General features: G+C 37.2%; 1 protein-coding gene across 2 annotated transcripts in view; it reads left to right on the forward strand.

Moving 5' to 3' along the window:
• The window catches only part of LOC122800094 (serotransferrin-A-like), a 653,725-nt gene that overhangs the window by 240,210 nt on the left and 386,469 nt on the right, over nt 1–27,046 (forward strand). For both annotated transcript variants that reach the window (XM_044069618.1, XM_044069619.1), the window contains exons 6-7: nt 11,164–11,219; nt 21,216–21,379. In XM_044069618.1, the coding sequence (XP_043925553.1) occupies nt 11,164–11,219; nt 21,216–21,379 (220 nt within the window). The remainder of the gene's footprint in view (nt 1–11,163; nt 11,220–21,215; nt 21,380–27,046) is intronic.

The following is a 27,046-nucleotide window of genomic DNA, read 5'->3' on the forward strand; positions in this document are numbered from 1 at the left end:
AGTGAGGGAATTTTGAGGTTTAGACTTCTAGCATTGAGTAGCATTACCCTCAGATTTTGCTTGCTTGGTGGTGAATTTGTCATTTGAACCTTGCCTAAAAAAGGCACTATAGGGGTGGCTAGAGCCTTTGCCAGTATCCGGAATCCCAAGGGCGACAGGTGCACGCCATTGTAACAAGAGGTATGTTTCCCGAATCCATCAGAAAAATACCTAGTAGAGGTTATCCTAGGGAAATCTTAAATCTTCTCTAAATATTGAATCCAGTCGTATGGCACTTCTTCCATCACCTGGTACAGTTGTGAGGGGTATTGCTGATGAAAGGGTGGGTAATACTGAGATTACTTATGAAACCAGTTTTATTGCAACATATTTTAGTGGTATCCAGACCTTGGAATGGATTCTTTATAAGAACTTAGACTTTTAATGGACAGTAAATTATTCTGAGTTAAAATAGGAGAACAACCAGTTGTGGTTTATCACAGATGGAAAATTTTGAAATGTATCTTGGAAAGGAAAGAATATGCTGCAAGTAAAAGTAAAATTTATGAGGGCATGAACAAAAGCAGTAGATGTAATTTTTGCAAATGTGTCAAGGAAGGGAAAGAAGAATTTACGGTCCGTGGTAACCAGTTTAAGATAATTGGAAATTTTAATTGTGAATCTAAGGGGGTAGTCTATTTGGTCCAATGCGAAGTGTGCCCCTGTTTTTATGTAGGGAAGATCAACCGCAAAGTGAAAAAACACTTTTACAAGCATGACTATAATATCAAAAAATGCATTATGACAAATGTTCTTGTTAAACATGTTTGTGATTTTCCAAGACACCATTTTAAATATGTAGTTACTGATCAGGTCAATTTAGGCTTCAGGGTGGACCTAGTAACCTACTACTGGAGAAGAAGGAAATGTCATGGCAAATGTTGTTGTATGCTAGTAGATGGCCTGGGCTCAATGAATATATTTCTATTGCTTGCATTTTAAAGCTTAAAGCACTGAACCGATAAAGGGAATTATTTAATTTTTAGTTTAACTAGTTTCAGACTTATTTATATTTGCTATTTATATACCATGACCTTAAGAACCCTTATGTGGGTTATATGTATATGTTTATGTATTTTATGCAGCTACTAACCAGATTAACCTGACTGTACTTTCTCTTGTTCCATCTTGGATGCTAAGCAGGGCTGGGGCTGGTTAGTACTTCAATTGAAGACTGCTGCAAATATCAGTTGCTGTAGTTTAAAGCATTTCACATTTCAGAATTTTAGAAATGTAAGTATTTATAAATAATTAAGTATCTCTATTGCCTCTTTCTGGCTATTTTTATGTTTAGGCCTGTTATTAAATATGAGTTGTGTGTTTTTGTATTGGTGTTTTGTATTTTATATGCTTTATATACTATATTTAGATATTTTAGATATTTTTGTATGGTAAATATTGGATAAAATAAATGTGCTGCTTTAAGGAAGGGTATGTGTGTGGACTGACCAATTGGATTGTTTTGAGTGTATTTAAACAGGGCAAACATGTATACGATTATCTAATGAAGTTTATAAGAAGTGAACTTAAGTGCTTATCTTTTTATTTTGTGTTTGTTGAACTTCAATAAATTACAGTTTTACTGTGGAGCTGCCTGAGACAGCTTTTGTTTGGACTTTGTTTGTACATGATCTTTGTACTTCATTTGATTTTATAAGATGAGGTAATGAAGGGGTAAGAAACCTTACACACTAAATCTTTAAACAAAAGTATACATTACAAAAAAAAAATCCAGAATACTGTGGTCGCACAATTAGTTCCTAAGAGGTTCCATGAATGCCAGCCCTAAGGATTCATTACATCCAATAAACAGCTACAAAATGTTTTCAGAAACTACCACCAGATACCACAGCACTGTTTTTTACCCCAAGAGATATCCACAATACATGATATACAATAGAACCAATGCAAATGAACTAGCTATCACAAATATGTCATGAAGCAAACAAGCCCATAACAATCACAGGGCTCCCCCTTGTTGTTCAAGGTGAAATTGCTTGAATGTCAGTAGAATGAAGAAAAAAATCGTAAAAGGTATAATACTAAATTCTGTTTTCCATACAAATTATTTCAGGTGTAGTTTCAAAAGTGTGTGCTAGCAATGATTCACTTGTTTTGAGATTTCTCTTCTCCCTTCTTCGAGTTGGTGCAACCATGGAGTTGATATATATATATATATATATATATATATATATATATATATATATATATATATATGTTTGGGGGTAGGGGCTCCCCCCCACACATAGGGGTGCAGGGGGACAAAACAACTAAAATTATTTTTTTCAACTTTCTATGTTTCATGCATGTTTTTTTTCATCTTTTTAGCTCATCAGCTTTCAGGACGTTAGTTTTTATATAATAGAACTGAATTACAGACCACTGCCTACGAGCAAGTGCAGTAACATTAGGGTCACAAATAGGAATGGAATCTAGGCAGATTATGTCTATTACAGGATACCCAGTAAAACATCACTAAAATCATATTACCAGGAATCAGTAATTTACTTTAAACCATGGAGATAAATATTATCTGGAACATACCAGCAAAAAGCTAAAATTATACCAAAACAAAATATTACAACAAGTAAAACAGAAGACATATCCAGAAAGAAAATAAATGAAACATCATCATATAGAAGTAGAAAACTATGAAGAAACAGTGGAATCAACAGCAATAACCAAAGAAAAATCATGAACAATGAAACACTGACAGTCTAGAACATACAAACCCAGCAAAACAAGTAAGTAAAACGTACTTATATCTTACATAAAAATCTACAATAAAATGGATCTACTAAGAAGTACAATATTTCTTTACAGATATACCACAAATAAAAATAGCACTTAATATATGAAGACAAAGAAAACAAAACTAAACAGGAAGAAATAAATAAATAAACAAACAAAAAAAAAAACAATAGACAGTAAAGGAAAGATAAACAATTTAAAATATCTTTGTTTTTCTGTTTTCTTTTTTATTTACTATTCTACCCAGAAAATAAATTAAATCTAAGACAAAATAAAATACATATCTTGAACTGCAACTCCGAAAAAATAAAGCGATATATAAAACAAGTAAAGGTGTACAGAACTATTTTTTGGACATTCATGTGTAATAGCACACAAGTAAAAACACACAAAATTAAAAAATACAACTGCAAAATATTACAGAGAATTAAAAGCATTTTAAAATAACAATAACATATGGCTGCATGTAGGTAATGCATGGTTTACCCATATCCAGGCATGGGTTATTGCTAAATTAACTTCAAGGTTAACTCATTCTTTTAGAGCCTCTATTAGGTAGGTTTGGGCTCCCTAACACAAACCATTATATAATATGTGCTAAAACACATTGCTGTACATCTATAAATATTTCACTGTAGCTCCATCCATCCACAACCCCTTTTTCCCAATTTTGCACATGAGGTCGGGGTGTCACTTCAACAATCACATCATCTAGAGCCAAGATTTACATCGCTGGGTGGCTAGCCCTGCCACAGTAGTTCTTCCACACTACACATCTGCATGCACACTCACACCTACAGTATGGCCAATTTAGAGAGTCCACTCCACATACAGCATGTCTTTGGAATGTGCAAGGAAACCAGAGCACCCAAGGGAAACCCATGCAAACACATGGAGGAAATGCAGACTCCACACAGAAGGAACCCAAGCTGAGAATCTAACCAAGGTGACAATGCTATCCACTGTGCCACTGTGCTTCCTTATAAAATATTTGATTAAAGATACAAATTTTAAAAAGTCTAGGTTTCCTTAGACCAGTTCAGAATGGTTATTACAAAAGAAGATATTCATACAAAATGAACTTAAATTTAAGGCAGAAAAAATTACTTTCAGTCCCTAAGCTCAACTTACCAGTGGCAATGCAGTGCAGAACCATTCCCAATATGAATGGACAATCTCCTACAGTTTCTCCTGCCAGTCTGGTTGATATGCGCATCCTGAGACAGTGTAGCAACTGTCTCATGTAAATGGACAACCATCTACTACTACCACCTAGGAACACAATTTGCAAGAGATGCAATTACATTAGGAACCTAGAGTCTATGCTCTCTCCCTCACAAGCCAGTATATCTGACAATGAGAAGATTGTCAGCACAATCACTACACCTCAAACACCACCCACTACTACACAACACGTACCCACATATGTGGAGGTCCTCAAGAATAACATACCCAAACAAAGGAGACCTCCGAAGCAAAAACACATGCAATCTTCACAGCCTTCCACACCACATACCATGCATAGTCCACACACCTGTGTCTCACAGCCACTAAGGCTTAACCATAAACCCAACATATTAGTCATAGGAGACGCCATTGTGAGACACACAGATGTGCCTCTCACTAGGCTGAATAAGGAGAAAGTCACAGTTAGTTGTCTGTCAGGGGCTAGAATCTGCCATATCACATACACACTCAAGTCTCTTAACAACAGGTACTGTTATGACTCTGTCATAGTCCATGTTGGTGTGAATGACTTGAGATGTACCTTCCTGGACTATATGAAGAGAGACATGATTGAACTCGCTGAATATGTGTCTCAGACAGGTATGTCCCTAGCCTTAAGCAGCATTCTACCATCACCCAGAATGATGCCTCAATACAAACAGATAATGACTGACTTTAACAACTGGCTTAGTTTCTGGTATCATTCTAGGGGGATCCAGTACCTGACAGCCTGGGAAGATATGATCAATAGACCACGATGCTTTGCCAGAGATGGCCTGCATCTGTCTCACTTGGGCTTCAGGCTTCTGCCTCCCCCATAATTCCTTTTTTAGAAAAAGTGATGAGGTTAAAACTACCAATATAAAAATGTCAACAAAACACAAATTAAAAGTCATGCTGCTAAAAGCTAGGAGTCTAAACATGAAACTGCACTCATTGCAAACATTCTTAACCCTGAAAAAATGCTGACATCTGCGCAGTCACAGAAACCTGGTTCAAATCTGTGGACAGCACCCCAGCTTTACCTGGTTACTCCTCCTATCATACATTCAGACCCCAAACTGTGGTCAGTAAAGCCAAAGGAGGTGGAGTTTCAATATATATTAAAGACATACACACCTCCATACTGACCAAACAGTATGAAGCACAGGAGACACTTCAGGTGCAGTTAAACATTGACAAGACCCCTATACAAATCCTAGCTAGCTACTGGCCTCAAATCTGACTCAATATGCCCAATCTGCCTATCTGGACCTAAGATTCAACCCTTTACCCTGATTATAGGTGACTTTAACTACCCAAACATGGATTGGGAGAACTGTTCATGCCAGAACACAAATGCCCAGAGATTCCTTGATTTTTGCCAATGAAAATGCCTTGGAACAGCTAGTCAGTACCCCCCACAAGAGGTGATAATATCTTAGACTTGGTATTAACCAACATGAGTAATTACTGCAGCATCCCCTCAGTATCATCCTTCCTGGTAAGATCCAACCATAAAGCAGTCACTTTTGAAGTCACCATCTCCCCCGACCCCCTAGCTGGGGTCAAACAAAAAAAACTTCTCCAAAGCTGATTACAGCCTCCTGAGGGATGGTATAAACAGCTTCATAGCCCTACCCCCTCTCTAGGAAGGGCACCTGTCAAATCTTCGAATGCTCAAAATTTCGAACGTTACATGGTTAAGACCAAACGCTTGAAATTTTGAGTGCTCAAAGATAGACTTTCAATGTCACCATACATAGGGAGAATTTCCCTTTTCTGCACTGAAGTGTGGTCTCGGAGTTGGTATATTTAAGTAGGGGGGGCATGAGCGGTGCAGGGGGGCTTGCCCCCCTGCCTACACTGTTAAAGTGTTTTTTTCTGTGTTTTCTTTTCTTTTCTTTTTTTTTTTTTTTTTATGTTTGAACATCCAAATGTCGAACATTTGGTCTCGACCATGTAATGTTCGACATTTTGGATGTTCGAACATCTAACATAGAATTTCTAGGAACTGGTAGCAGTATCCAAAACTACACCAAAGCACTATACACGCATTTATACAGATGCATGGAATCAGGAATATGGGACAGGACTAAATCATCCTCCGCAAGGAAGACTAAACCTGTCTGGTGGACATCTGCAATAAATAAACTCTATAACAAAAGGAAAAAATTGCTGTCCAGGACCAAAAAGAAGCAGGTGCCCAATTGGAAGCAATCTCTCCTTAGCCTGAACAAGCAAATAAGAGCACTAGTGAAATCCTCCAAAGCAAACTTCTAGTCCAAATTGGCCACATCTACTAGAGACAATCATAAGGCCTTCTTCATATATCTCCACAATCTCAAAGGAAGTGCCCAGATCTGTTCAGAACTGGTGATCAAGGACAACACATATACCAATGCCGTAGATATAGCAAACTTGCTGGCTGACAGATTCAGCAAAAACCTCACCCCTCTGCCCCCATCAGTAAATCAGGAGATCCGCAGTACCTGCCCCCTTCCCCCTTATATCTAAGAAACAGGTCACCACTGCTCTATCAAAGGCAAAAAATACAGCCTCCATGGGACTTGATAACATCCCAGGCTGCATCCTGCATGAACTTAGGCAGGAACTTGCAGCACCATTAGGCACTCTATTCAAACAAAGCCTGAGTACTGGCTTCATCTGAGCTGAGTGGAGGACAGCCACTGTCATCCCTTTGCACAAAGGTGGACCATCCACAGATCCAGGAAATTATAGACCCATCAGTCTAACTAGCCTGATTTGCAAGGCCATGGAATGGATTATAATGGACCTCATTAACAAGGACATTGGCAACCTCTAAACACTTGATCCCACACAGTTTGGCTTCGTCAGGTGGAGGTCATGTCTGTTAAATTTGGTCGACTTCTTTGAGACAGTCACCAAAGGCATGGACAAGGGGAAGACGATACACAATGTCTACCTTGACCTGGCCAAAGCCTTCAACATTATTCCCCGCTTGGGCATAATAGATAAACTCTCTCAACTAGGCATCAATCTGTATATTACCAGATGGGTAGTTAACTGGCTCAGTGATGGAACCCTCCTAGTCAAAATAGGGGAAGACACCTCAAGCCAGTAGACCCATAATGAGTGGCATACCCCAGGGTTCGGTCTTGGAGCATCTGTTATTTGGGATATATTTTTCTGAGGTGCAGGCCAATGCCAGTGGGTTATGGCTTACCAAGTTTGCAGATGACTGCAAGTTGGACACTGTCATCAATTCCCCTAGTAATGCAGACATCCTCCAAGAGGGTCTCACCCAAACAAATGACTGGTGCCAGAAACATGGCCTCAAGCTGAATACCAAAAAATGCATCATCCCCTTTGGGAGAGTGACATCCCCACAAATTATCGCATTAACAACATCCTAAGCACATAATCAGTCATGAGGGAATTAGGCACTCAGGTTGATAGCAACCTGATTTTGACCACCATGTTGCTTTTCTACATGGCCCACCTCATAAGTAAGGGTATCTCATCCAGGGACAAGGAGGTCATAACATCCCTGTATTTTTCCCTTATAAGGCCCATTATTGAGTGCAACGCCCCGTTCGGCATGTACCTCACAAAGCACATGCAGCAGCTGGAGAGACCACGGTGGTTCCTCACCAGGAGAATCCAAGGCCTCAAATATCTACCATACACAGATAGGCTAAAAGTCCTATCCCTCTACTCAGTTTCATACAGACTCCTCAGAGGTGACCTCTGTCTGGTATACAAGGTGATCTCGGACCCCGCCTTGATGAGACTGCTGCATATCCGCAAGTCAAGCTCACTCGAGTAGCCCACACTGGTGGCCTCAACCTGGTCTGTGACATCAATAGGACTTGTTGATGGGATAGATTTGTGTCCCAGAGACTCCCCTATCTGTGGAATAGACTCCCTGTCCACATCAAGCAGAGTATCTCTTTACCCCTTTTAAGCACAACATGGATAACTGGATGGAGAACAGAAAATACACCACAGGGATTCCACCCGTGTCCCTGCTGGACAGGGGCATCAGGTGCTGACTTGTCTAAACATGGGCTAAACTCTTGGCTAGGCTTATACAGTAAGGGCCTCAGGGCCAATAGCCTAGTAACTTCCTGTGATCCTATGATCCTGTGAAGAAATGCTACCCGACATTATTTATTTTCCATTAAGATTATAAAGGAGATACACTATACTTAAAAATTAGAATACTTTGAGATAGTGAATCATGAGTTATAGGGAATAGTTTAGTTTAATGAGTGGTTTATTACAATAACCTAAGGGTAAAGTTCATACCTCCCAACCATGCCAAATTACTCAGTTTTTACCGAGGGAACGCAGCACTATGGATCATTATAGGAAACTCAGAATGAAGAACTCTGCAGTGGACTAACTTTCAGAGTGTGTGTGAGAATGTTTCTGCAGCTCAAACTCTGCACAAGTAAGGAAACTCTGCAGTGGACTAACTTTCAGTGTGTGTGTGTGCAAAAATGATTCCCATTTAATACACCTGGTGGCTAGAGGTACTCAGGCTCAAACCCTGTACCTTGGGTACAGGGTAAAAAGAGCCTAAATTCCCTAGCTGCCACCACTTGTGAGCTTTGCCCATGTTTTTTGTGCTAAGAGGTTGAGAGTTGTCATGAGAAGTGAGAAATGAATTCACTCAATGATGGCCATTAAGTTTCAGACTTCCTATTGTTCAGGAAGCCGCTGATTTGGCATAGTAATATGTTGCTCTGACTGTAGTACATAGGGTCCTGGGTTCAAGACTTGCTAGTGAAATGCATGGTGGTAACACAACAATTTATTCTAGCAACTTTACAAAATTATGCAAGCAATGTTTAAAATGTGTCCCTGGTATGTCCCTAGCCACCACCACTTGTGAGCTTTGTCTAGGTTTTTTGTGCTAAGAGTTGAGAGCTATGGTGAGAAGTGAGAACTGAATTTGCATTCCCCCATTACTGGTTTTGTTTCTCCAGTTTTTTTTTGTGCTAAGAGGTTGAGAGCTATGATGAGAAGTGAGAACTGAATTTGTATTCCCCCATTATTGGCTTTGTCCAGGTTTTTTGTGCTAAGAGGTTGAGAGCCATGGTGAGAAGTGAGAAATGAATTGCCAGTGAAATACATGGTGGTAACACAATATTTTATTCTAGCAACTTTACAAAATTATGCAAGCAATGTTTAAAATGCGTCCCTGGTTTTTGACCTTTTGTCCCCCCCAAAAAAATGAAATTGAAAATAAGTGTAAGAAGCTGTGCAATATGCCTATTGCTTACACTACTATCATTCTGTTTATAGTGTGGGTGTGGAAGTAGACTTTTATGATGGAAATGTTATGAATTGGGCAGTTTTATCATTATTGGTTCATGCATTTTGTTTCATTACCTATAGTACAGCCTACTGGAAAAATGTTCAAACAAATTTAAAATGAGCTCTGTCTAACAAGTGTGCTGTATTATACAAGGAATATAATTTAATAAAGTCAGGAAGGTGTATCAAAGAAAAAAACACATGTATGTTTCTTATTTTGTGTGCAAGGGGCCAGTGATTTTAAAACAGCTCAAAGGTAATCTTTATCCACCACTGGCCAGATGCATTGTCTTTGAATGTGGTGTAGGTTTCAATGCTGTTTCAATAAATGTGAGTTTCAAGGGCAGAAAAGTGTTAATGCCAAGTCTATTTTCATTGTAAGACAGTATTTCTTTGTTTACCAGATGTCTATTAGTGTTTGTGTATTGTGCTGTAAAATGTAAAAATAAAATCCAAATAATCATTGTAGAAGTAAAGCAGTATGCACACATTAGTGTTTATGGTAAATGGGACGAAATAGCCAGGTAATGAGACACTGGAATGGCTGCAGAGGGACTCTGGTGCAATATTTTGGTTGTCTGTTCTTCAGTTTGCGTTTGAAAGTTGGTATCCCACAATTTCATTGGAGTGGGTGGGGTTATGTAATTATATATGCAAATTAGATGTTAATCAGCATACAGAATTGTACCCATTTTTCATGGGCTTTTTCCAGATTTTCGATGTTTCCAGGTTGACAGGTATGGTAACGTTTCAGAAGAGTTGAAGAAATATTTTTTTTACCATTTGGTTAATTTGCCATTACATCTACATTCCAAAACAACAGGGTCATATTGCTTTCACTGTAATTTATTGAGTTACAATGAAGCAATGAGCCAATTTGCTGAACACAACTGGCATTTAAATCATCCCAATGCAAAACGTACATGAAGGTATTTTGTTTTTGGACAAGACCCCCATATCAACATGTGAGGGAGTAAGCCCCCCACACACTTTGCACAAATATGAAGAAAGGAGAAATTTTCCTAAAGAAATGAATCACTGCTTGTGGCACCATATGTCATTGGTGAATTTCAAAATGATTTATATAAGATGCTTGCGTTACAAATGTATTACAGCGGTATGTCATGTGTACACCAAACCGCTTTGTACAGATACTTGTGTTGAAAAGGTATTTTGTAAAGTGTTTGTGCTTAAAATGTATCCACAGTGTGCACTACTAGAAGAGAACAGAAATGTACATGCACTATTGTAACTGTTTAAATGTCACTGTGAATATATATTTAGTATTGTTTTGTTCTTTTATTATTTATTATTAAATATATTTAAACCTTTAATTATGGCTGCTCTCTGTAGAGATATTTAAGTTTTGAGAGTACTTACATATTTATTTGGTGACAATGTGGGCCACTCCTAATAGCCTTGCTTGCTCTTGGTCAAACTACCATTTCTATTACTATTAATATTACACAGTAAAATTGGACACCCTTAATTAAGGGCCTTAATGTAGCTGATAAGAGGTTCTGGTAGCAGTGGTAACTACCTGATAGTCTGGGCAGAAGAGGACATAACTAGTAAGCCTGTGCCAGTCTTTCCCATGTGTGTGTGTGTGTGTGTGTGTGTGTGTGTGTGTGTGTGTGTGTGTGTGTGTGTGTGTGTGTGTGTGTGCCTGTGTGCGTGTGTGTGTGTGTGTGTGTGTGTGTGTGTGTGTGTGTGTGTGTGTGTGTGTGTGTGTGTGTGTGTGTGTGTGTGTGCATCTGTGTGTGTTATACTTGTAAGCCTATATCAATGCATCCTTAACTATATAAAATTTTTCTCAGTAATACCAGGATAACTATTTTCTTTTTTATTTTAATTTTACAGATGTCTTAAGGATGGTGCAGGAGATGTAGCTTTTGTTAAACACACAACTGTTCCAGGTAAGTCATTGTAGTTATCTTTCTATAGCAATTTCTCTTAATGAACTAATTTGCTAACATATTAATTTGCCAGTTACTTGTTTCAGAAACCAGTATTTATTTAGCTACTAAATGCAAATCCCACAAAACTGGTTATCACAAAGTTAATATAAATGATGGTATGGAAACAAGGGACAATAGCTGCTAAAAAAATTCACTCTCATGTCAGGCTCTTGAGTTTTTTTTAGCTAAAACATCTACTACAACAACATATTATCTTGTGTGCTAATCAAGTGACTAAGAAACCGCTGACCTATTGACTTGACTAAATCAACTAGGATAGTGTATTTTGCCTTGATTACTATCTTGTCAATATCTTAACTAGAAGGAAGAATTCAACAGATTATCAGTTCCTTCCTTATCAAAGGTTATGTATATATATATGTATTTATTCATTCATTGATTTATTTAATACATGCAGTGAGAGAGACAGTCTAAATGAGCTAGAGTACATTATAATTGAAAGACTGGGAAGAAAAGCTCCAAGAGATAAACAAATACAAAAAGATAGGCAGAAAAGCTCCAAAAGATAAAAGCAAATATATAAGCAGGCAAACATTGTATATACATAAGCAAATAAGCAAATGAGTATCAGTAATAGCAAATTGTCTTTAAAATAACAAAGAATTATAAAATCAATCAAAGTATAACATTAAACGATGGAAGAGAGACAGGGATTATTATGTGTCTTCAGTGTGGATGACATTTTACATTGGGGTACAATGATAAGGGGGAAAGAGAGTAAGTAAGAGCAAAGAATGAATGAGAGAATAGGGTAAAGAATGGACAAAGAAGATAAGGAGATATGGGAGATGAGTTGTAGGAGTAGAAAAATAGGGTGAAGGATAAATATAGTAAAGAAAGAGAATGGGAGATGAAAAGAAAGAGAAGAGAAAATGACGGATGGCGGGAACAGGGGTAAGAAAGCCCTTCCTAGTGCAGAAGAAGCAGGATTCTTCCCAGACATGAATCGACATTGTAATAACCATAAGAATTAGAAAAGGTGAGTGGGAAGTAGCAGGGGGTATTAAGTGCAATAACATAAACAGTTTGTGGAAAAGCAGCTCTTATATTTGTAAGAAAACTGTTTTTTATTGGTTTCAGCTCTAAGATCAGCTGGCATTCCACATTTTTACAATACATACAGTCAGCAGAGAGATTCACCAAGGTGGTGTATGTTAGTTCCAATAGATTCTGTTTGTGAGACTGTAAGCTTCTTGCTGGTGACATTTTCATATCAGATCTGCTTTACTAGGACTTTTATTAGGTCAGTGCAATATATTGTAAGCGGTTTTAAGCTGTGAGTAGGAGACAGCACGTTTGAGTTCTATCCAGTTTGTCTTTTTTAGGGCAATGCAGTGGTGAGTTTTCTTGGACAGGTTGGCTGTTTATTTCATTTTTTTTTGTAGGATTTCTCAAGATTATGGAGTTTAGATTTTTGTTTTTACTTCATATTTAAATGTATTACATAACAATGAACCACAGGCTAAAAATTCCACGAAACAACTTAGGCTCATGGATTTCAATACATATTCCTTTCTAATTTATGAATAATGTATGACATGCACACAAATTATAATGAATTAATACAAAAATTTAATATAAACAACTTAGTTGTAGATCCACCCATCTTTCCTAAGTATTAATGCTATGTACTTACTGACATTCCTATAAGTATTCCTCTCTATCATGGTCAACCTCTTCAACCAACATTTCCATTTCTCAATATGTTTGCACCATTGTTTCCCTGTTATACCTTTACTCTCCATTCTTTGTAGTTCATTAAATAAGATTTCTACCTCTGCAATGATAGGGGAATCAGCTGTTTTCCATTTCGTAGTAATTGCTTTCTTGGTAACTGTCATAATAACCAAAACAAAGAAAAAAATACTGTTTGTGTTGGGTGTAGATCTAAGCATGTCTGTTCAGCTAAGATAAATAGCATTTTAGCCATTGTTGTTTCAATGTCTAGTGTCTCCCTTACCAATTCTTGTAACATCTTCAGCATCTCTCCATGCTTACTGGCTACAAATTAACGTGATTTTGTCAAGGTACAGAAATATGTATGCAAACATTTCTATGCAAAGATCTTAAATTTTCTGCCTTTGGTTGCATGCATCTTAAGATTGCAGATTCTCATCCAAGACTCCATGCTAAGTTCAATTACTTTCTCTCACTTCCAGTTTCGGTTCCAGCTATTCACCCCTTTCATATCTATCTGATTTCCTAGTATGTGTCAATCTAAAAAATAAGGTGCAAGCTCACCTTGATGTATAAAGTGACTAATCCAACCTATAGCTATTCAAACAAAACCGTGATCATTGAATGGCGAGTTGCAAATTCACCCCTGTCCTTGCCCCCATGTCTCTGATACACAGAGGTCAACTGTAAGTAATTAATCCTCAGTTTGAATACACCACACACACACACACACACACATAACTCTTAGATATCTCCTTACTATCATACCCTACCATATAGGTGTCCAAGGAACTTGGGGACATACCTGAGTTTGGTTGCACAGCTAGGCTTGTAAAGACCCTGGTGGTCACTAGCCTAGGATAAACATATGAACCTAAGTCAGAGAGTCCCCGGTCTTGGAAGGATTCTGACATTTTTGGCCCATAATAATAACCATTTTTATTCCAACCTTGGAACTTGTTTTTGCAATCTTCCATTCCATCCATTCTGAATTTCTGTACCTGTCTATTGCTAGATTGTACAAATTTCCCACCTGATGCCCCTAGCCCAATTAGAAGTACATATTTTTTTCATCTTTTTTAATTATATCTCATAAAATCATATGTAATCAAAATACAGAATACATTAATAGAAAAAAAGCATGCAAGGAAAAGGAGAAAAGTCAAAAATGGAAAAAATAAACTACTATTTCAATATCTTAGTCAGCATCTCAAAAAATAATGTATCTATAATGCAAGGACTACCAATCTCTCATATTCAATTCAGGCATCAGTGTCGCTTTCCAATTATCAAGAACTGCTCACTTAGTGAGTATGGATCCAATTGTAATTTGCCATTTTTCATCAACCTCAAAATTATCTACCATAACTAGCAAAAATATATCAGGCATAAATGGTATCTTTCCTTAGAAACAAATAAATCCATATATATATCTTTTCCCAGTATTTCATTATTTATAGACAATTCCATCAACAATTAAATAAGTCTGCTCTTCCAAACTAACAATACCAACAATTTGCATTTGGACAATAATTCATCAGGAAGAGTCTCTGGTGAAAAATGTAATCCATACATAATTCTGTATTAAATGGAGGCATTATGAACAGATTTATGAAGGTTATATCATATTTTTAATGTGTTTATCCATTTATCCAAAGAAAAATGAGTTCCTGATGATATCTCCCACTTCTTTTTCCCAGGAAGATACTCATGCTTAGAACCTAGCTGCATATAGATAATTTAAATGTACCTTTTAATAGTGTTAAAGTAGCTGTATATAACATTACCTCACAGCAAAATTTTCAAAATTCTCACTTATATGCCTTGCAGCTTTCCCAATAAGGTGTGAATGTTTCGCATTATGAGCATTACAAACACAAAATTCCAGAACAAAATGATTACTATAGCAATAACCGATGACATTGGTGTGGTATATTGAAAATTTACCCACAGTTGGGGTTTAATCATGAGGGCGAAGCCTGAGTGATTAAACAAAGACAACCATGGGTAAATCTTCAATATACCACACCACAGAGTTGGTTATTGCTATTATACAATGACATTATTTAAGAAAAAAATTACTTACTTTACTTAAATAATGTCATTGTAAATAGGCTCCGTGGTGTTCTTTAACTTTCCGTGGATATCCCGCTGCTTATTTTGATGCACTGCACATGCGTATGGGACTTTCTTTCCCATGCTTACAGAGTATATCAGTGCTATGTGACGGGGGCTGTATATAGGAAACAATGGAAAAAGGAAGATCTCCATTGCTGTTTTTTTTTTTTTTTTTAAGATACCGGGACACTTTGAAGGTACGGGAGAGACAGGACATAGAAAATAAAAGGATAATCAGGTACGTTCATCTAGTTTTTCATAACATACCTGATTATTCTTTTATTTTTGTCTGTCCCATCTCTCTTATTCATTTTAAGTGTCTGGTTTTGCAAGTTTATTTTTTAAGGGAAAGAAAGTGAAATTTTTATGTCATATATTAATGGAAAAAAGTCCGGGTGACCGGATTTTTTTTCCATTGCTATATGCTTGGATTTGCAATGGGCACTCTGGTTGGGCTGACCAATCACCATGCTCATTTTGAAATGTTAATGGCCAGTCATTGTATAGGTTCATAGGTTCATAGGTTGGTACTAGGCTATCGGCCCTAGGGCCTATGCAAGCCTAGCCATATCAATTCCCTGGATATTTCTTCCCACAATATTTACTTCTCTGGGCTCCTGTCTAGCAGGGCGACTGACATGATCCCCGGGGTGAATTTCCTATCTCCCATTCAATCATCAAGGTTCCTTTTGAAGAGGGCCAATGAGGCGCTCTGCTTGACATGTATGGGCAGTCTATTTCAGAGTATGGGGAGTCTCTGGGTCAGGAACCTATCCCTCCAGCATGTATTGTTCATTGTGATGACAAGGTTTAGATCCCTGGAGCGTGTGGCTCTGAGGGATTGGGATTTCTTTAAGTGGAGCATGTCCAACAGCTCAGGGTTTGACATGGCCTTGTATGTTAAGCAGAGATCACCTCTGAGTAGATGATATGCCACAGAGTATAGCTGGAGCTTTTTAGATGGTCAGCATATGGCATCTGCTTTAGGCCTGTGATTCTTTTAGTGAGGTATTTCTGTGGCCTTTCCAACTGTTGCAGATGTCTTGTGAGGTACATACCAAACGGGGAATTATACACTATAATGGGTCTAATGAGGGATGAGTACAGTGGGACAATGACCTCCTTTTTTCTGGATGAAAAGCTCTTAGTGATGAGGTGTGCCACATAGAAGGATTTCCTGACTGTTGTGACAATGTGGTTATCAAAAGTGAGACCACTGTCCACCTGTGTTCCTAAGTCTCTCATCACACTTTCAATATTTAGTGTCCTGCCACCTATGTGGTAATTCATGGGTACATGTTTTTTTCCAAAGAGGATAACTATACATTTCTTGGCATTAAGCCTGAGCCCATGGCTCTGGCACCAGTCATCTGTTTCTGTAAGGCCCTTTTGTAGAATATCCACATCATTTGGGGATTCAATAATGGCTCACAGTTTGCAGTCATCTGCAAACTTTGTTAGCTAGAGTCCCTTAGTGGTGGCCTGTACTTCAGAGAAGTAGATGCCAAACAAGAGTGGTCCCAGGAATGAACCCTGAGGTACTCCACTTGTCACTTGTCTGGAGCTGGATTTGGAGTCGGCTACTTTTACAGTCTGGGTTTTGTCAGTAAGCCAGTTGGCAACCCTTCGAGTGATGTAGGGATTTATGCCCAGCTTAGTAAGTTTATCTATGATTCCAGAGTGGGGGATGGTGTCAAAGGCCTTGGCAAGGCCAGATACACTGTGAAATGCCTTACCCTCATCCACAGCTTTGGAGACTGATTCGAAGAAGTCAATCAGATTCAGGAGACAAGATCGGCCCTTCACAAACCCAAACTGGGTGGGGTCCAGTGTTTGAAGGTTGCCAATGTCATTGTTTATTAGTTCCATGATAATGCGTTCCATGCCCTTGCAGATCAGGCTTGTCAGACTGATGGGACAGTAGTTCCCGGGATCCAAGGTGGATCCTTCCTTGTGGAGCGGGATAACTGTAGCTGTGCGCCACTCAGTGGGCATGAAGCCTGAGGTGAGGCTATGATTAAACATGACACTTAGGTGAAGTGCCAGTTCATTTTGTAGTTCATGTAGTACACAGCCTGGGATATCATCTGGTCCCATGGATGCTGTATTCTTATCTTTGGAGAGTGCAGTTTCTACCTGTGTGGCCATGATTATCGGAATTTGGCAATAAATAATAAATTTTAACAAGAAAGGCCAGTGCACTGGTACTGTAATCTCAGCTAATACACTTTCAAATGAACTAATGTTATTTGTGCATATTGCATAAGAACATTCATAAATTTCTACCAGGGAGAAATATGTATATATATATATATATATATATATATATATATATATATATATATATATATATATATGTGTGTGTGTGTGTGTGTGTGTATATGTATGTGTATATATATATATATATATATATATATATATATATATATATATGTTTATATATGTATGTATGTATATATTTTATATATATATATATATATATATATATATATATATATATATATATATATGTGTGTGTGTGTGTGTACAGAGAGTGACAGAGAGAGACAGAGAGAAAGACTGCTTTAGCGTACCAGCTAGGAATCATTTCACAGTACCAAAACTGAGAACCTAAACATAAAGGTCTTTGTTGACCTTCATCCTCCATTCCACCATCATCACCATATGCTACCATCTGTAGTGGCAATAAAAGTAAAATGAAGCACCCACACAGATCGAGTAAAACTTAAATAATGTAGATATGATATGTATATTAACCAGATGCAGTTATACCACATGGTGTACATCCTTTTTTTTTCAAACACCTTTACTGAATTATCTCTTATGACATTGGCAAATTTACATTCATATAAAAGTAATCAAATAATCAAACTATATTAACATAACAAACACATATTTCATACATGCATCCTTTTGAGCATCACAATCACTGAGTAATTAAACTGAATACTGCAGACTGTGCTGTCTCTGCTAAATTGTTGTATTCTTTAACTCATGGAAGGCACAGCACATACCACCCAGCATGTCTTATAATATAAAACAGTGCCTTCCCTGTTTCTATAATATACATTGTGATGGAACATAATAGCAATAGTATCCCATTGGTGTCTCTTTTCTAGACGTGTATGTCTTGCAGATCAACTACTATATATCACTGTATATTTCACTAGGTTCTGGGTCCTGCAGCTTGCTGCCTCATACTGTGCAAGATTACTAGTAACTCAGGCCATGGACTTACATTTCCAGATCATTGCTAGCCTAAACAACTGAAGTGCAACTGCCCTGTTTTAGCTTGCAAAGTGTGTGTCTTCTATGAGGCCACCTTCTTTAATTCCTTCTTTAATTCCAGTATATTAAAGGAATCTTATGACTCCAGATTCCAATGTTACATTGATTGTATTCTACAAGGCTGCATTCCCCATGTAGTATCATGTGAATGGCCATGTTTGTATGATTGATTGTGACAAGCGAACATAAGAGCAGAATATATATGGCTATGAAAGCTCAAGTTGGGATGCTTAACATTTTTTTTTGCTTTTATTTGTCATAGAGCAGTGTGTAATAGCTTGGGAATACTGTTTTATTCTTTTATTCTCCTCTGCAATTGCAGTACAGCAGAGAAAGAGCAAGTCATGATTTCATCTTGTTTAATCATTACTCTTTCTCCAAGCTGAAGTGTCTTTACATTGAGATTACTGAAATAATGAGATACAAAGGGGAAGTCTCCTAACCACAAAGCCTGCCTCCAAGTAAAAGCAATGATTTGAATTTATTTTGGGATGTGTTTATACAAAGTAAATATTTTTCTGAGTCCCATTGGCATGATTCTTTATGTTGTTAAGGAAACAGTTTCATGCACTTCTGTATGGACTGATGTGTTTCAAGGAGAGGGGGAAAGGTGACATAGCAGACACTAGTTAAATTATTTCATCTTACCTGATAATCTTTACATGTGCTTGCTGAGTGCTATCTTTAACCTTGCTTACCTGTATGAAATATTTGTTTTCATCTGGAAAGTTTTTATGAGATGTGGCAGTGGATTGAGAGTTTTCCTAAAGACTTATGCTGTATTCCAGGGTTTTGGTGCTGTAGAATAAATCCTAATTATTGAATTATTATCGCTGTGCCCAGAATTCCTCATTAGATATTTCTACTACAACATTTACTTGAGGAGATCAGAAATGTCTCAGAGAAAATGTTGTTCTTTTGTGTGGTAATCCTTTTTGAAAAAATCCAAGAAGATGTGTTCCACTTCTAAGTCTGGATATCTCTGTTAAATTAAATTATTAATTGCCAGCACCCACCCTTAAATCAATCCTCTTCTGTCATAGAGGACTAGGTCTGTTAAGCAAGGGGTGACTTTGTGAATACCCATCTAATCATCCAGTTCATGTTTGAATGAAGATAATGTATCACACTGCCTAATATGCAGTGGGAGTCTATTCCAGAGGTGAGGAAGGTGATGAGTAATGAACCTTTGTCTCCTCCTAGTTCTATTTATCTTTATCTGGTGGTGAAGACTTGGATCCCTGGTTCTGGCATTTCTGGAACAATTTGTTTTATGTAGGTACAGAAGGTCCAGGACTGTTGGACACCTAATGGATCAGAAGGTAAGGCAGCTATATTCTGTCAGGAGTCTATAAGATACAGAAAATAGAGAAAGTGTTTCAAGTCTTTCCTGATAGCTTAGTGTTCTTTAAGCCAGTGAGCTTCATAGTTAGGAACCTCTGGGGGTATTTCTCGTTGTTTGATATGTCTGGTGAGGTACATTCCAAACAGGCCATTGTATTCAATGACTGGCCTAACCATTGGTGTCCAAACTTTTTAGCTTAGGGGCCACTTATCATACAGTTCAGGGGCTACTCTTCATACTTTGCAGTGTTTTGGGGGACCACATTAACATATTCAATGTGTATCTGTCCATTCAAAACAGTATGTTGCAGGACCTACAAAAGGCCATTTAAAATGCTTCAGTGGGCCAGATTGTGGCCCTAGGAACACTTGTTGGACACCTCTGGATCAATGCTGGGTATAAGGGTATAATTGCCTCTTTAGAGCTGGATATTCCCCTGGCAATTAGTCGAGCCAAGCAGAAAGATTTCCTGGGCAACATCATTAAATGGTAATCAAAAGAAAGAGAATTGTCGATCCACATTCCAAGGTCTCTAACAACATTCTTATTTTGGAGGGGGGTATTGTGTATGTTGCCTGTCATACTGAGGGGTAGTCTACCAAATGTGGCAATGTTACACTTTTTTAGCATTTTACTTAAGTCCATTATTTGCACACAATATATTTACAAAGGCAACTTCTTGCTGAAGGACTTTTCGTCATGTAGGTGATGTGCCAATGATTCCCAGTTTACAGTCATCTGCAGACTTGGTTAGCCAGAGGTTGACGTTTTGAGATCAGAAAAGCAAATGCCAAACAAAAAGGATACCATCATGGAGCCTTGTGAAACACGACTGGTCACCTTTCATACTCTTTGATGATGCTTCTGTTACCCCAGTGGGTCCTGTCCTTTAGCCAATCTGCTATCCATCTTACCACATAGGGATGTATTTGTAAGGCATTTAGCTACATAATGATGGAAACCTGGGTAGAGAGCCAAATAATTTGGTCAAGTCAAGATATGCTGTGTGGACAGCATGGCTGCTGTCATCACCTTATATTTCTTAAAGAAAATGACCGGATTCTTTAATCAAGATCTATCCTTTACAAAGCCAAACTACTCTGAGTCTTGTTTGATAAGATTTTTAATGTCATAATTTACCAGGCCAGTTGTAATAGGTTCTATGTCTTTGCAAATAAAACTTGTTAGACTGATGGGCCGATATTTACCAGGGTCAATACTTGGGCCACCCTTTTGGAGTGGCATTGCCACTGCCATATGCCAAACCTCAGGGGCAAAACCAATGGTTAAACTTGGGTTACATAGTTTAAGAAGTAGATCTGCTGAGGCTAGTTTAGTGCTGCTTACTAAACAGCCAGGAATATTATCAGGTCCCATAGAGAAGGCATTTTTAGTATTAGAAAGTAACTTTAATACATGTCTGAGTTGCTATTTTTTTATGGGATCAGCAGAGAAAATAGTACTATATTATTACAAAGATATTAATGATTTTATCTTCTGCACAGAGTCTGAACGAGACAACTATGAGTTACTGTGTGATGATGGCAGTAAGAAAAAGGTAAATGAATATGAGAAATGTAACCTGGCCAGGATTCCTGCTCATGCTGTTGTCACTAGAGATGACAAGAATCTCATGGATAATATCTGGAAATTTCTGGACCTAGCCCAGGTAATATGTTTCTTCATGTATGTTTATTCTTCAACATCTTACATGGTTCTCAAATAATTTTTCATCATCTCAAGTTCGTCCTACTTAGGAATTCCTATTATCCTAAACATTTCCTGTCCCATTTATATATATTCTACATGTCTTTTCAAAAATGGAAGTAAGGAATGCAGGAAAAGGTGTTGCCATGTGTTAATATATTCTGCTTAGCCCCCCGGCATGACATAATTTGTGTATTAAGAATATTGTTTTTCTCTTTACAATGTTCTGTAAAATGTGTTTACATCTATGCTTTTAGCTTTTAGTAAAATGCCTTTAGTGAATTGTACTTCAGTAAATACTGCTTCAGGAAGCTGAATTAGAATTGTTCTAGATAATAACTACAAATGACTACTAAAAAGTATCAAATAAACATGAAATTAAATGCAGAAATACTCAAATGTACTAGTAAAAGTACTTGCATTCAATAAATTAATACTCAGTTAATTCTAAATACACATTAAATATACAATACATGCTTTTCAAAACAGTCTGATTCCTAAACCATGAAGCATATCAAGAACTACTAATGTTGAACGGTATCAGTAAATTACAGTTTAAATAACATTTATTTTCTTTTATATTATTTACGTGAGTCTTGTGTTTAGTCTACCATGTTTTAAAAGATCCATTTCTTTTGGAATCCTTGTCTCTAAACTATAAGGACTTGCTAAATACAGGTATTGATAACAACAAAAAGGTGTACATTCATAACCCAGTGCCTTCAAAGACTTATGAATAAATTGGCATTGCACAAAAAAAAAAATTCCTGACACAGTTTTTAAAAGTGACATGTACATGGAAGATGTATATACACAAATTATTAACATTTTAGTCTGTCAGTGACTACAGACACTCAGCTTGTTATTGTGAAGCCAACACTTCAGTGTCTGTTATAAATAATGCATTGAGAGGACTACACACACTTCCCTTGTATCAGAACAGGAACATACGTATGCATGCATACATTGACAGTGGTACCTATATATATATATATATATATATATATATATATATATATATATATATATATATATATATATATATATATATATATATATATATTAAGCATTGAACAGTGCCTTCCTTCAGCATAACTTTATTGTATCTCCTTGATTTAGATGGTTTTAAATAAGGGAGATTCATCCGGTGAATCTCTTTTCAAAATTTCTGAAGGAATTATTTAAATAATGTCTACTTATTTATTTATTTATTTTTGATGTAGTTCTATTAGACATACACCTATTTTCGAAGTGTATGTCTAATAGAAGTGTTTTTCTATACAGATGGGGAATTTGGCCAGGACAGCAGGGAAATTCACCCAGTCATCATCAGGGGGAGCTGTTGTTGCCCTTCTGCGGAAAGGAATCTATTGGGATATCTGGGACTGAGGTTAATGCTGAAACTGTACCTATACTGCAGGAAGGAAGCTTAACCGATTAGTTATTTGCAGTGGATAATATTGAGTCTAATGTCTCAGATACAGTAAATGACAGTCTTTGAAATAACATCTTGGAACAGTTCAGTATTGAAGAAGTCCTAGAGTATTCTTCTAATCTGGAGATGCAGAGTCTGGCAAGCTACCAAATTCAATCTTGATTCCTAGAAATACTGAAAATCTCACTTTTTATGAGACCCTGGTAGGCTGAAGGTTTATAAGCAACCAACTGAAACCTCATATTTACAGAAGCCACAGAGATGTTGATGAGTCCTGATATACAGCTACAAATGAGAACAGAGGTATTTTGGACCAGAGGGTATTTCTTTTTTGCTTTCATCTGTTTCAGAATGCAGAAGCCCCCATAGATCCCTACAATTTCTTGATCAAGGTAATTTCACCATTAGGTATACCAGTTCAGCAAGGGATATCAGCACTCTCAGAGTGAGTTTATTTATGATTTAAGCCTGAAAATGGAAGTACAGTAACACAAAGCTGTCCAGCATTAAAAAAAAAGCATAAAGCCAATGGGCTTGGGATACATTTATTTTTTATGATTTGCATTTAAATAAAGACAGAAAGTGTAGATAATTGCTGGGCACATAGTAGTAATATTAATCTGGAGGAGAAGGATTTAACTACTGAAATTTAGCAACATCTACATTGTTCTTTCTGGATTAACTCATATAAAAGATAGACTGGGACTTTGGATGGAGGTTAGTAAATTATATATTTATTTGTTGAAAATGGTAGATACACAGGGCAACTTGAAAAGATTTTGGCTGTCAACAATTATGGTATGTGAAAATTAATTGGCTACAAGCTAACACAGAGCAAACAAAGGACTCGTGCAGTAAACACTGTATAAGACTTGGATCTGTGGAAAATTTTGGAGTAGCGTGTCCAAAACATTGCTGTCCTAGAAAACAAAATGTTGTGAAAGACCTTAAGGGGAAATTTGAATGACCAGGGCAAGAAGATTAATTTTTAATTAATGCATGACTTTTTAAAAATCAAAACTGTTTGTAAATGATGTAACTGATGTCAAAGATGTCTGAATAATGAAACTGTTGCTCATGAACAAAACTGACTCTAAATGATGAAAAATATGCAAATGATGTCCATGGTGTCTGTATAATGGAGCTTTTTTCCATGGGCCTCTACTGACTTTCCTGGTAAACAAATGCAAATAAATAAATAAATGAAAATCATGTATTAAAGATTACAGTTGAAACTGAAACCTTGTATAAGTTTTCTTGGTTATTAGATATTTGGAAAGGGGAGTGTAACTGACAATGGAGCATTGAAAGGAAAAAGAGTTAAGAAAAAACAAAAATACCTGAAAGGTAAGAAACAAGGGAGTAAATGAAACCTCTGAGTTTAAATATAAGTAGTATGAAGAGTTTTCACCTATGCAGGCAGTGGTGGAATGATTGAAACATATAAACAGTGATGTCATGCTTTTATAATATATAAGGAAGTTTAATGAGAAGTTACAGGCCGAGGCCTGTCTTCAGAGGAAAGCCTACTGGACTATAGAAGACGAGGAGTATTCAGGTGATGAAATTCTTATAAAAACACCATTACAGTTAGAAACAGTAACTAGAAAAGCCTTTCAGGTGAAAGAGTTTCTGGTTAGATGTTACCAGTGATTGGGGGAAAAAGACAAATTATTGACATGTTAACAGATATCTTACAGCAACCTTAAGGGCTGTAGTTTGGAATACACTGTTATCATGTTTTAGCTGTGAATGTAATATTATGGAATTTTTATTGCAACATTAGTATGGATTTTAGAAGTAGAACATTTTTACCACATATCATAGGAGAAGTTTAGCCTCACAGCAAGAGGTTCTCCCATTCGATTCTCGGCTGGAGCGCCTTCTGTGTAGAGTCTGCATGTCCTCCCCGCGGTCGAGTGGCATTCGAAAAGACATGCGTAGAATGGGTGTGCCTTCGTTCAAAGTTGGGCGTCAAGCTGGCACCTTGGCACCCATAAAAAATCTACTGCCAATCATTAGCAGACCGGAGTTCCACTGTGGCGACCCCTAACCGGGAAAAGCCGAAAGAAGAACATAGGAGAAATTTAGCCACTAAGACTGATCATATAATCTGTTCTAAGATATTGATGGAAGAAAGTACAATAATAAAACTGAGTAGATTTTCAGATTGTTAATTTATTATAAGCACAGTGGTGGAGGAGGTAAACATTGGGGAGGTCAAAGGCCTGAGAGTTGTAACTTGTTACGAAACCCTGAAAATTAAAACTCTTATTGATATATAGTTGGATAGAGTGCAGAAAGATCATATTAGGTTGATGTGTTTTTTTTCAAAAAATCAGATAGAATGGTAGGTAGGATTCAAATATATATTTGCTCATGAGACTGAAAAAGAAAGATGATAGTTGCCCAAGAGGTTCATGAGGAAAATATGATAAACAGAAAAGACTGGCACAAGAAACAGGCCTAAGGCTTAAGTAGAAGGAAGTGAGAAAGAGGTGGCACTTCACTATTCACAGGCTATGTAAGAGGAAAAGAAGAGCAAGATATGCTGAAATTAAATAGGAATGACTGTAAAGAACAGAAAGGAAATAGAGAACTATTACATTATGTAAGCCAGTTTCTAAGAAAATAAAATCAAACTGATATCCAAGCTTTTACTATAGTAAGCAGTCCTCTGAATAAATTATTAACCTAATGAAGTAAATATAATTGATTAAAATATCGTTGTGCTCATACCTGTCAACCTCTTAGCGCAAGAAATCTGAACAATGCCATAAATAATGGGGGGACAAAGGCCCAAAAATAAGGACAATTTTAAATATTGCTCTTACAAACTTAGAAAGTTGATAAAATAACAGGTCTTGGTTTGCACAAATTTTCTGAAGGATATGAAGTCTGAAACTCAAATCTCTGTTACTATTTTCTTACTTCAATACTTAATGACTCGCCAACGATTTGTCAGAAAACCACAATTTTATGAAAAATGGACCAAAAATATGAGGCAAGAATCTGGACAGTCTGCAAAAATCTGTACAGTTGAGAGGTATGGTGACTTGCACTACATATTAGCTGTGTTCTTAAGGAAGTTAACATCAGTAGTGCCCCCAATCTGGATGGCACAGGCTACGACTGTTACAAAACTTTAATGAGACAGCAACCATATCCAGCTATTTCGGCTTATAAGGACAGCCTTGACATTTTACTGAGATGAGCCAGGTTTGACAAGCATGGGTGCTAGATAGCTGGCATGCAGAAGATGGGAAATGAGTGGTAATCTAGTTCAGGGTAGTGGCTGTAATTGGTCCATAGGACAGACCACTATTTCTGTACATCACCCTGTAGCTTATAGTACCATAAGGCAGAGGCTGCATGTCTGGTATCCTACATGTATCTAACACTGCAAGCACTTGTGGAAGTAGCAGCTGTGTGGCGTGAGGACATGCAGACATAATAAAACAGCCCTATCTCCTACAGTGGATGACAGCTCTAGTTTCACCACTCAGCTCTTGTTTTCGAAGCAAAACAAATGGGACAGTAGCACACACCCTGAGGTGGAACATATGCATCGATAAGATGACAAAAATGGAGGCTTGATGGTCACATGGGTGTAGAGACCCCAAAAAAAACACATATGGCATTTTGCATTAAGCAATGATTTTTTATAGAAATGTATTGTAAGAATGTAAAATCTGATCCTGCATTATACGAAGGAGTTACAAAGTTTATATGGAGAAAAGAATAAGAAGCGTTTGAAAAGTTAAAGCCTATTTCTTTAATCAAGTGTGGCAACATAAGTTGCAACATTGTTATACATAAGACTTAAAATTCCAGGTAAAAAATTACATAACTGAAAAGGTAGCCAAATGGTTGATATGCAGGCTGTGCAGGATATATTGTGATCATTAAAGGAATTCATTAAATTATATGTTTTAGAAAAGGTCATAGGACAGTTATGGATAGTGGATGTTAAGAAGGCCTCTGATGAACTGGAACACAACTGGGTATTAAATGATTGAGATCTGTATGGGTCTGAACCTACTTTTCAGAAACGTATTAAGGATGCAAATAATAATACTTTTGTATGACCTATGGCAAATATGTATGCTGGACAGCCTATGCCCTTGTTAGGAGGAGTTAAACAAAGCTGTCCCTTGAGTATAATTTTATTTGGCATAGCTTAATAGCTAAATA

The sequence above is a fragment of the Protopterus annectens genome, chromosome 4.part0, assembly GCF_019279795.1.
Source record: "Protopterus annectens isolate FY-2018-M chromosome 4.part0, PAN1.0, whole genome shotgun sequence".
Taxonomy (NCBI): Eukaryota; Metazoa; Chordata; order Ceratodontiformes; family Protopteridae; genus Protopterus; species Protopterus annectens.